General features: G+C 42.4%; 2 protein-coding genes across 2 annotated transcripts; one reads left to right on the forward strand and one right to left on the reverse strand.

The window, feature by feature from the left end:
• Window positions 1-215: 215 nt before the first annotated feature.
• On the forward strand, window positions 216-1,430 carry LYRM2 (LYR motif containing 2; the record flags this gene model as incomplete). The annotated part of the gene is made up of 2 exons (XM_009584437.1): window positions 216-401; window positions 1,350-1,430. Coding segments are annotated over 2 exons (267 nt in total), but the record flags the coding sequence as incomplete, so codon positions are not given.
• A 4,172-nt stretch (window positions 1,431-5,602) lies between these two features.
• ANKRD6 (ankyrin repeat domain 6) lies at window positions 5,603-10,870 on the reverse strand (the record flags this gene model as incomplete). Its single annotated transcript, XM_009584438.1, has 4 exons — window positions 5,603-6,174; window positions 7,437-7,764; window positions 10,029-10,142; window positions 10,718-10,870. Coding segments are annotated over 4 exons (1,167 nt in total), but the record flags the coding sequence as incomplete, so codon positions are not given.
• Between the last annotated feature and the right edge of the window lie 984 nt (window positions 10,871-11,854).

The raw sequence follows: 11,854 nt of genomic DNA on the forward strand, positions 1-11,854 counted from the left end.
GGTGAGCTGGCAGCCGCCCTGGTAATGCTGCCGTTTGTGCGTACAGCGAGCCTTAGGCACCACAACGTATTCCACGTTTGGCATGTTGTTCTATACGAAATCTAAGTTGCTTGGACTGGCAATACTGCGTGTTCTAGAAAAGTTCTGGGGAACTTGGTGTTCATTTAAATGTCCCTCAAAGCAAACAAAGCCGCTGAGGCTGCAGCTCTCCGCAGAGTGTCCTGGGACGGGACAGACTTCCCTCCCTCTCTCCTTCCCAGTTCCTGAGGCGGCAGCAGGTTCTTCAGTTATACAGGAAGATCCTGCGGGCTATTCGTGAGGTCCCTGCTGAAGCAGATCGCCGCTATTTAAAGGACTGGGCCAGGGAGGAATTCAGAAGAAATAAAGACGCTACAGAAGAGGTGAGGATCGGGAACTCGCCAGCCTGCCCGCCTGCCCGCCAGCGATCACTGCGCTGTCCTGGGCTTTGCCACCTGGGTTTGTTTTGTAGGTGTCACTTCTAGAGTGGTTGGAAGTCTCCTGTTACTATCGTCTCTTAAGGAGCATTTATGTAAAGAAATAATTCAGCATCTCTAAATATTATTCCCCCTGTTGGTGGTAGTAATGTTTTTCTGATTTTCAGATAATAATCTGGAATTAAAAAGCTAAAAAACAAACAAATCCTGCTTACTCAAACCACAAATCAGAAAAATTGTATTGAATAATACGATAACTAACATAAACCCATTAATGGTCAAGCTTTCTGTAGCTTCTTTTTTTCATCTTTAATTTCAATTCTATTCAAGCTGAACACAATCAAATTGGATGGTTGTGGATATGAAGCGTGTATGAAATGCAGAAACCTTTAAATTTCTTGTATATCTCCCATCTTCTGCTTTCTAGTTTGTTCCTTTTTCTAGCCAGTGCTCAAGGAATTGGTGGCTGAATTATGCAGACGAAGCGTTACAGTACTTAGATAAAAATTAACGTTGAGAGAAACATCCACTTGCTCCTTAAAACACCTGTCTTCATAATGCCCACGTGCAGTTCTCACTACTTGCTTGCAAAGGCGGTAGACACAGAGGTGTAGAGAAAACATTATTAGGAGTTTGAATCCAGTTCAGAACTGAGTTTTCAAGCAAAGCTATAACCAGCCCCCAAAAACATTAAGGACTTGGAGAAAATTAATTCATTTATTCACCTGGTTTTTAACCATCTCAGTGACTATAGCGTTAGTTCACACAAAGAAATAGATCACAGTAGTGCTGGTAAGAATTGTCTGTATTTTAATGTGTTAAAATCTGGGTGCTTGTGTAAAACCTACGCTGTGTACAGACATTCAGTTCAGTAGATTCCATTTTGTTTTACAGGATGCAATCAGGATGATGATTACTCAAGGCAACATGCAACTTCAGGAACTTCAAAGAACACTTAAGTTGGCAAAATCCTGATCTTAATTTTGACAGCGGACTTTCATTTGCTGCAAACAAGCATCGTATTTTTTCCAGAATGTGGTTATAATAGCAGCCTTTGCTGACAACCTGGTAATGTTTGAAGGTGGAATCTACCACAGTGGGTTTTTTGTTTGGTTTTTTCCCCTTCCTCTTCCCGGTTTGGTTACCCTCCCGTGTGAAAATCACTCAGACACAAAGGACTTTAAAGAACCGAATGGATGATGTCATGTGTGCTGTGAGAAAAGCAGAAAGCACCAAAAATTACAACAGCAGTGTTATGCCAGGAAGTAGAAAATAAATATAAGCCAGATTATTTTGTCTGTTTTCTGTTGTGGCAACTCTAAGCGGTAACGTTCATAGTGGTAACAGCTCTTTCTGTACTGTGCCAAGGATTTTCACCAAAATTTGGGACTAAAAAAGCATTTGAGATAAATAAATTGGCCCAAAATGAATAAACATGATAAAACATTAAGAAAATATTTTGTATGTAGATGTTGATTTTCAGTTATAGCTGAATAAAACTTAAAAGGGGAGATCTTTTTATACATGAAAATGAGCGATTTTAGCCCCAGAAACAGTTATTACCAGGTTAACAGCAAGTACCTTCAAGTTAGTATTTAAAAGTCAGTATAAAGTAGAATTACAAATAGAAGGTACTAACTGCAAATATTGTGGTCTGTTTTTCCAAATGTCTTATTACTCTACTTTTAGTTGTTAGCTTGTAACTGTTCTTACCTTCCTGTGAATTGCAGTATATCTTTTTTTTCCCATATAATTTAAAAATGCCAAGGTGAGTCTGGGATTTTCTCAACATAACCAGCCAGACCAGAGTAGATGGATACCTGACTATCCAGCAGCCGTGTGCAATTTAGGTTGTGGTTTCAGGAGATGCAGGAACCCTTCCCGCTCCCACTCTGCCATGACAGTTCAGGTGGGGAGCCACCTCCCCTTGCCAGGCAGGCTCTCTGCAGAGTGAGGGAGCTGGACTGCCTCACAGCGAGCCCGGTCAGTGCCACCGCTGGCCCACGGGAAGGGACAGGACAGTATTCCCCCTCCAGGCTACAGGAGGGAAGAAGGACCCCGCTCGGGAGCAGGACGTATGCTTCTTGCTGGAGCCAAACAAAGGGTCTTCAAAGCTACACACTTCCAAGCTCCTTTGCAAAAAGCTGCTGCTTAACAAAGAATGCCGGTTGGTTTTTTTTTTTTCCTTTTTCTGAAAGTCATCGTAGAATCCTTTCCTGTGATGTTTATTTAGCTTTGCAGTAAAGGATGTGGCTCAGGCAACCAGTGAGGCTGCTGAAGAGTTCAGGTTTGTATAAACAGAAGCCTTTGAGCTTCTAATCAGTCAGTGAAAAATACGTATGTTTAAATACTGTTAAAAATCTAAATTTCGTTAGCAGTTTGTGGTAGAATACACTGACAGAACATTAGTGTGTTGGGGATTGATTTTTCACGTGACCCGAAAATGCTGTTTAGAAAGGAATTTTGACTAAACAAAGCTGTAATCAATGTCGGCTTGTTCTTACATGTAGCCTTCCCTTTTCCTTCAGCCAATGGTTTGATTTCTGCTCCTGAATTTGGAGACCTTCCCCTGCGGCCTCATCGCAGCGCTTTCCATTCGGACCCCTGAGTCTGCATTACTCCTTTGACTCCAGTTTGTACATCTCTAGGTTGTGGCCACATAATCCCGGAATAGGTCTTGACAGGCAGCCCTGGACAGCCGCTGACCTCCCGAGTGCTGCTGCCTGTCATCTCCACTGCTTTGTGGGCTTGTCAAGGTAAAATTGCCTGCCAAGAAGCCTTCAGGAGTCCAAGTACAATCTGCCAGGATAAGTAAATTTACTCCAAGTGTGTGCTGCTTATTTTGTAAAGAAGTCCTTCAACTCTAGCAGTTTCAAAGAAGGGAGGACTACAAAGGAGAATAGAAAGGAATTAGCAGAAAACTCCTCCCTTTATTTTACAGTACACTTGTTGGCTTCAGGAAACCTCTAAAATCAGTACTCTGCAGCCCAGTTACTGTCTTAAATTACTGCTCCCTTTTAGTTACTGTAAATCACTGCTGCAATGGTCACTGTGGTAGTGTGGTTCGTATGTGAAGCAGATTAGCTGAAGCCGTAGCCTTTCCGTTTCCCTTGCACTTGCACAAGCTCAGGAGCGTGTGTGTGATCAGCTGCACAACTCGGCCCCGTGCCAGTTAACTTCCGACATGGCGGGTGCGTGCATCAGCTAACAAATGGCAGTCAGTCCCTGCAGCCTCCCTCGGGACAGACGTTTTATGGCCACAAAGACAAAAGCTTAGAAAGTCCAATTTTCTGCTTCCCCTTCTGAATCAAGTGAGGGGATTTTGTCAATTTTCTCTGGCTAGAAAACGTTATACCACAGACTTCTGAGCAATGCAGACTTCTGAGCAACACTTATTTTAATTGCTTGGCAAAACATTCACTTTATCAAGATGACACAAAACTTAAATAGCATGCTTCTGCATTCCTACAGTAGCTTAAACAAAACTGTAAACATATGGAAGTGTCTATATTAGACTACAGAAGTCAGAGCAAAAAACCTAGTATTTCCATAACAGCAGATACACTTTTCTTGTCTTGATAGTGCATTAATAGGAACTTTAAAAATATTGTTATATAATACAATTTTCTTTGCTTTATACATCTGCTAAGAAGACAAAAGCTTAATTACTAATTAGGCAATGGTGTCTTCAGTACTGTAAAGTATTTTGTATTGATTTTAGGGCTCCTCAGTACAGAAAAAAAATCTCTTTCTCCTTGGCATAACACAGTACTATCCTGTGTTTAAATTCTTTTTGAACAATTGTTCTATCATGATCTGTTAAGTTAACTTAATTTTCTAACAGAATCTGATGGAGCCTTTTCAGGGGTTAAGGAGGAAGCCCTGAAAGGATGCAGATGCAACAAGTTACGGTGCCTTATTTGGAGTCTGTCAGCCTGGACGACTTTGGTGATTGTAAGTTTTCATTTTATAACAAAAGACATCCATAAAAACTTTAAAATGTTGTTCAGTTCTATTTTGTGGGACTGTTTGTGAAACCAGTCCTAAGACCTGCAGACTCACCAGGGCCCGGCCTCTCTTTTTAGGGTTAAGAGAAAAAACAGAGGGGAATCATTCAGAGGAACAAAGGAGGACAGTCTGGACAAGGTGTCCGGGAGAAAACCCTGATTCTGCAGAAAAAGAAACATCTGAGTACAGGGAACCAAGCTTTCACTTCTTTATCGAAAGGACTTTCAAGCTGCTTCAGTAGTAGAGAATTCAACCATTTGCTGCTTGAAGGAACAGAGATTTATATAAAAATTATACCTACCAAGTAGAGCATGGTTGTGGTAAAATATTTGCCATCCATGCCCTAAACAAAACTTCTCAGTCAGATTACTCGAGTATGGCCCCAACAACTGTATAACCACAAGGAGCTTTGCAACCAGGACACCATTAAAAAAAGACAAATCTAATTTCTAATTTAGCATTTGTTTTAATAATGTAAAACCAAAAGAAAAGCAAAGCGGCAACCGCAGCCTCTGTACCTAATGGAGTGACTCACCTTAGCATCTCACTCAGTGGGAGCCTGGCCTCTCCCAGCTGGAAGCCTGCGTCTGTCACCTACGTGGGCTTGTAATTTGAGTTGGTTCTGTAGCTTCTCTCCACTGACTAGAGGGAGGCTGTGGGGAGTATCTAAAATAGTATCAATAGCCCTTCATCACTAAGGAATTTCTGTCAAAAGCTCTCAGACATCCTGGATTTATTTCAGTATTGGTATTGCCACGTGTTTACATGTAGCATACAGTGGAACCCTCTAGCCACACATGACCTATGTGGAAATAAGGAAATTCCCTTTTCAGAATGCAGTTTTGGTTTCTAATGCAGTTTGTTTTCAAGCAGCACCTGGAAATTGAGAGTGCAATATTTAACGGACTCTTGGAAAGAAAGAAAGGATCTAATCTGCAGCATCTGGTTGTCATCAGTACGGTCTGCATATGAATTCTCCTTGGTTCTAGAGTTCCAAAAGTTATTTCTACTCCTGAAAAAGAGCATTTTGTTTGGATGTAACAGGCACTACAAATGTATATATCTAACAATATTCCAGATTCCTGTACAGCAGGTTCCAAAATGAGTCCCATTGCTTGTCTTTACCTGCTTGGTAGATGCTAGCTCTCTTTCTGCACCTTAGTCCTTAATTTGCTGAGCTCCTCTTCTAAGCTTTTAATATGTTCCTTGAGCGCAGCTTTGTCTTGCTGCGCTTTCTGATTCGCTTGGCATCGGGCTTCTTCTATCTTCCGTTCATACCACTTCTCCATCTGTGTGGAAACAGCCTCGAAGAAGTACTGTGTTATCTCCAGGGCCTGGGAGGTGTCTCTGAGCGCAGGGGCAGATGGCTGTCCCGCAGGCAGGACGGAGGGCTGCTGCTCCTGGCTCTGATGTGCCCCGGCGTGGTGCAGAGCTTTGTGCCTTGACTGCCCGCTTTTGCTGGACTTCTTTGTCTGAGTTCCTTTGTCAATGAAGTAGCCGCTCTGTGGTTCAGTCTTTGCAGGTTCAGTCAAGGGCTGCAAAGCAGCTTGAACCTTAACGTGTCTTAATTTGGACCCCAAAAGCTCGGAGGAGGGCAGCTCCTGCTGGAACCTGTGGAATGTGCTGGCACTGACAGCTTTGTCCTTTGGCCTGACATCTTGAGCAGGGGCAGAAGAAACTGGTCTGCCAACGATTAACTGTTGCTCTGTACCTACAGAATAAAATATAACATATGTATTTAGAAAAGCTCTGGGCATTTATTTTAGCATTCAGAAATCCTCATTGTTCAATGAATGATGCTGTTTCCCATGTACCCTGCTGTGTGTACATTGTAGAGGCTTGTATTAGTTTATCGCATTTTCACAGTCAGGTGATATAATAGAGAGTCATTAAAAGAGAAAAACTGGCTCAGGCAGAGAGGCACTGCATTGCGGCTGTGGGACTATAGACTGACAACAATTAAAGGACTTCTCCAGAAGGACGTCTAACAAAGATCAGGCTAGATTCCCAAAGTAGTTTATGACTGCTGATACTTAATGAACCCCCTGCTTCTACAAAAATTGAAGCCCCACTAATTTTGCAAAGGTAACACATTTTGATGCTTCTGAACTGTTCAATGCAGTATAGCTCACACTCATGCTGCCACAAGATCTCTTGTGTGGTCTTCTGCCTTTCTAGTCTGATGGGGTATCCATGTCCATGTCTGTTCACTTTGCATAGTGTTTTGGGGGGCATATACAATGTATTTTACAGAAGCCCAGGGCCTTGACAGCGTTCTCCTTGGCTGTGGAGACCTGGGCATTCTGCCCATTTCTTTTTTCCTCAAAAGCTTCCCTGGCCAAGCACAGAGAGGTGGCTTGAACCAAGGTCTTCCATATCTTCGGGTGGCCATTGATCCCTGAATGGGCTTGAATGTTCTCAGCTGACTTTGTTCTTGTCAAATGAACTAATAATTAAACAGACTTTGGTTCAAGGAAAGAGGAAAAAGGGAGAGGTTTATTCTATATACTTGCAGTTTGAATATTAACAAGGGAAATGAGTATTTTAGGTTCACATCCTTGCACTCTGCCATTATAGGTTCCATACATCTGGAAAGCACTAAATACAATACACTTTCTTCAGTAGATGTTGGATAATCTGCACCCCTTCCTGACAGAAAATGGGGTGGGAGCAATTCTGACTGGGAAGCTGGAGAAATTTCAGAAAAGAGTTATTCAGAACATCAAAGGACTTGGCTTCAAAGACACAGTGACATGGAAGCATCAGCAAGAGCCACTGGAATTCCACCCAACCATGTCTTACAATATTCCCAGCGGCTGCCTTGAAGTGTATTCTAATCCCAAGACATTATGCATATGGATGGGGGAAAGCACAGAGCCAGAATTAGTATCTGTAGTATTAATTCAAGTATCCCTCAGTTAACTAGCTCGCCTTTGAATGAATATGACATCTAAGTACCTGACAGGGTTGTACCTGACGCGCCATCTTGTTGAATGCAAAAATGTTGCCCAAAGCTCTGTTCTGGCATCTGGACTCTGCTCCTTCCCCCATCTTCCGAGAGGCTATTTGGGAGTGTGATATAGGAATGCTGGTGGGAGTCCTCTGACTGCAGCATGGGCTGGTTGGCTTTACAGTCCTTGGCACTGTGGGGGTTGTTCTCAGTATCCAGGGTCTCGGTGAGAGACTCACAAGTGGACAAAGTTGATTTTGGTCTTGATGACCTGGAATCTCCAGAAAGCTTGAGCTCCAGATTCTGAATCTTCAACATGCACCAAGTCTTCAGCTCATCGACCAAGGAAATCTATGAGAAAGAGACTTTAAATTAGACGATCCTGTGATTAGATCCTGTGGTTCCTGGGCTGCTGAGGATGTGTGGCAGGGACGAAGAGAAGGCAGCCTGGTATCTGTGGGCTTAGACTCCCTGAACAGATATGCATGCTGCCACTGGGAATATTTAAAGGGCTGCAAATCAGAAAAGATGAAAAACTATGCATTAGCTAATGAAAGGCACCCTCTTTAGTCCAAGCTAGCCCTCTTAGATTTGCATGTGCTATTTCAAATGCATCTCTAAGTCTTCTGATCAAGGCTGACTTGTTTAATCATACAGTCAATGGTACTTGCTGAGTGCAAGGAATATCACATGTGGTAAAAGCTGCCATTTTTAAGAGTGAAATTCAAATTAAGACACTTCTGGGACACAGCTTGTCCTGGTTTCAGCAGGGGTAGAGTTAATTTTCTCCCTAGTAGCTGGTGTAGTGCTGTGGTTTGGATTTAGTACAAGAATAATGTTGATAAAACACTGATGTTTTAGTTGTTGCTAAGTAGTGTTTACATAGTCAAGGACTTTTCAGCTTCCCATGCTCTGCCAGGTGCACAAGAAGCTGGGACGGAGCATAGCCAGGACAGCTGACCCAACTGGCCAACGGGGTATTCCATACCATAAGATGTCATGCTCAATATATAAGCTGGGGGGTTGGCTGCGTAGCGGTGACTGCTACCTGGGGACTGGCTGGGCATCGGTTGATGGGTGGTGAGCAATTGCATTGTGAATCACCTATTTTGTGGTTTGTCCCCCCCGCCCTTTCTGTTCTATTAAACTGTCTTAATGCACAAATTTTACTTTTTTTTCGATTCTCTCCCTCATCCCACTGGGATGGGGGCAGTGAGCGAGCAGCTGTGTGGTGGTTGGCTGCCTGCCAGGTTAAACCACAACACAGCTTTATACTATTACCAACCTCTGCTCCTCTGTTCATTCGGTGATAAAGATGAGTCCAACACTAAATGATAAATTACTAACAGCTTTCAAATTACAAAGGTGCATAATAAGTGTCAGCTGCAGAGGCATTTGCCAGTAATCATTTAAAATATGAGTAGCTCTTTTACCCTCTTGTTCATATGACGACATGAATTTAGGTCAGGCCCTCCTATGCACGTGGACATTTAGTCCATGCATTTAGTAAAGCCCAACTCAGTTTCTCCAATAGCTTCAATTAGACCCAACAGAACAGGAACAGCTGATACTGCTTAATGGTAATTTCAATTCACCTGATGTGGCACTCCAGTATCTCATTTCTTAAATGGAGATTACAAGGAGATGGAGCACAAGCCCAGACATTCAGAAGCCAATATAATACTTATGTCTCTTACTATGAAATAAAAACTAAAGCTGCCTTAGTTTGATAAGTTTTGCAGATGTTAGACCAAAGTATCTTGATCAGTAGTTTATGCTGGGATTATCACAGCTGCCAGCCTTTTATCACAGATTTGGAACTGTCTTACAAAAGTCATGACCACTTACTAGCACAAAGTGTATTTCTCAATTCTTAGAAGAATACCAATAATGAGAAAATTAATTGTATTTTAAGTTTACCTATGTGAGTAGAGAAACATAAATTTCTTAGCGTGTTTTAATGGTGAGTTTGTGCAGAAGCTAGAGGGACAAGAGCTGGATCTCCAGGGGAACAGTTATTCTTGTAATGCTGGTTAAACAAGCATACAAAAATAACTTGCCTATTGGCAGTAATACACAGCTTGGAGATGGTGCACTGTTGCCAATGTCCCAGGGAGAAACTGCAGCCTTTTAATACATGGCGGGGGGGAAAGATCAGATAGAGGAGAGGGGAGAGATTCCTTGGGTGCACAACCAAATGGATGAGAAATAAAAGGAGCAACATTGATCTTAAGCCTTTGTTCCTATTTGCGGATGTTCCTGCAGACATCCTTCAACTAAGCAAAATCTGAAAGCACAACTGTTAAAAATTTAGCGGTAGGAATTTTTGCAAAGCACTATGTTAGAAAGAAGATATTTTGTTATAGATCCCACACTGCAGACCCACCAAATTAAATTATGACAGTGGGACTAGATTTCACGTTCCCCGCTTCTAATGCAAAAGCTTTGTAAGTTTGGTTTAGAGATTGATGGTGGATAGGAATAATTTGTTCTTTGAAGTTCCTTTGCCTGTTTCAACAGATGAGATAAATCTCCTCTATTCTCTCTGCCTGCTGGAATGAAACTCTTGAGCTGATCCATCTGTGCTAATGGGGAGTAGCTGTTTCAAGCCCTACCTGCCGTTTCTCCCCCTCATTTTTTTCCAGCTCAGTGTGCTGTTGCAGGCGGTGAAGGCACTCTGTTCTCTCCGCAGACAGCCGCTCAGCCATAAGCTTGTCTAAAACACGGAGCTGTGGAAAACAACACAATTTAGCTGAGATGATCATGTTAAAAACCAAACCAACCCCCCATCTGTGAACCTTGTAAGTCAAAGTACAGTCTGTCTTTCAGTCTTCATTTCTAGGAATGCTGCCGACTACAATTAGATGTAGCTTGCAAAAAGGTTCCATCACAAAATTATCGATGAATAACCATTACATTAAAAATAAAAAACAATTTAGAGGATCTTGAATCTCAGTGCAAACAGAATTCAGCAAGAGGGATTTTTACAATTATGAACCGACCAGCTGTAGGACTGCCTTCTGTCTTTAAGTTTCCCTCTTAGGGCCTCAAGCAGTTTAGATTTATTGTCTAAAAAAGCACTGGAAGCCACTTAACACATTAAATCTGTTTTTCTCAAGACCCTAGTTTGCAACATTAGATCTCTGTGGAATGTCAGAGTTCCCTGGTCTTGAGTATTAGCTTTCAGGTTCGTTTTTACAACACAAGAAGCAATGAACGAATGATGACAATGAAAATATTCATTAAGCTTAGATATGTTTCTAATAGTCATGTGAGCAAGCAGACCTCCAGGTCATATTCTTACTTGATGTTGAGTTTTGCTTTCCATCTGGCCCAGCTTAACATTCATCTTATCTTGTACTGTCCCAAACTCAGCTTTTATCTCTTCCACTGTTGCCTCCAGCTGATTCTCCAGTTTATTTATCAGGGGCTCACAACGACATCCATTTATCGGTGCCTGAAAGAAGTAACACATTTACTTGCTACATCCCGCTGTCCTGTTAGTGCACTTGGAACATTATCACAGCCTCCTTGGGTCAGTCTTGGGCTCTTCTGTACCATGTGCTGTATTTCACCCTCCTGATAACATCTCACAGTAGCTTAGCCAACAGGCTATTAGTTGGAAAAGCACAGACTAGAACAGGAGTGATCTGATTTATATGGACACATCCTAACACACAGCAGTGTTGATTTTGCTGGGGCTACAAGGGGGGTGAGTCAGGAGCCCAAAGCGGCCGCTCTGAATCTGTCTGCAGAGGAGCCTCTCTCTCTCCTTTGGCCCTGCAGTACTGTTTCAGAAATTGGGTGTTATTCCCTTGGCAGGGAAAGGCGGGTGGTTTGCTTCAGAAATACACGTTTGCTATTCAGGGCCTGAGGGCATTGAAGGAGACAGACGAGCGAAAAAGAAGGGGAAAGAGGAGTGTCATGTATTTCAGGAAATACTATAAGGGAGTCTAGCTCTATTAAGCACCTTTCCTCCTGCTCCCCAAGTCCTTCCTACTGGCCTATCCTCCTACCATCAGATCCTAGGGGCAGGCAGATACTCCTTTTAACATACAAAAGGTCCTCCATCCTTCCTGATATCTGCTATTAGGATAATCCTGTAGTGCCCGTCTGGAAATTTCCCAAGCGTGATACAGCGAGATGTTGGAAAATATGGCCAGTAAAACCTTTGAAGTCTCACTTGAGTGATCTTCAGAATCTGCTGAATTTCTTAACCACAGCAAGGCACTGAGGAGAGCTGGTGGATGGATGTGAGAAGCTAAGGAAATGAAAGGATTGACCTTCCAGAGGTACAGGAGGGCAATGTTAAGCAAACAACGATATAGACGTTTACAATGTCTACAGGGTAATTTGCTGACTGTTTTCATGCTTTTTTATAAAGGTGTACTGGTAAATACTTGCGTAATAAAATGAGTAAAATCATAGAATCATAGAATCA

This window comes from Fulmarus glacialis, unplaced genomic scaffold (genome assembly GCF_000690835.1).
Source record: "Fulmarus glacialis isolate BGI_N327 unplaced genomic scaffold, ASM69083v1 scaffold47788, whole genome shotgun sequence".
Lineage (NCBI taxonomy): Eukaryota > Metazoa > Chordata > Aves > Procellariiformes > Procellariidae > Fulmarus > Fulmarus glacialis.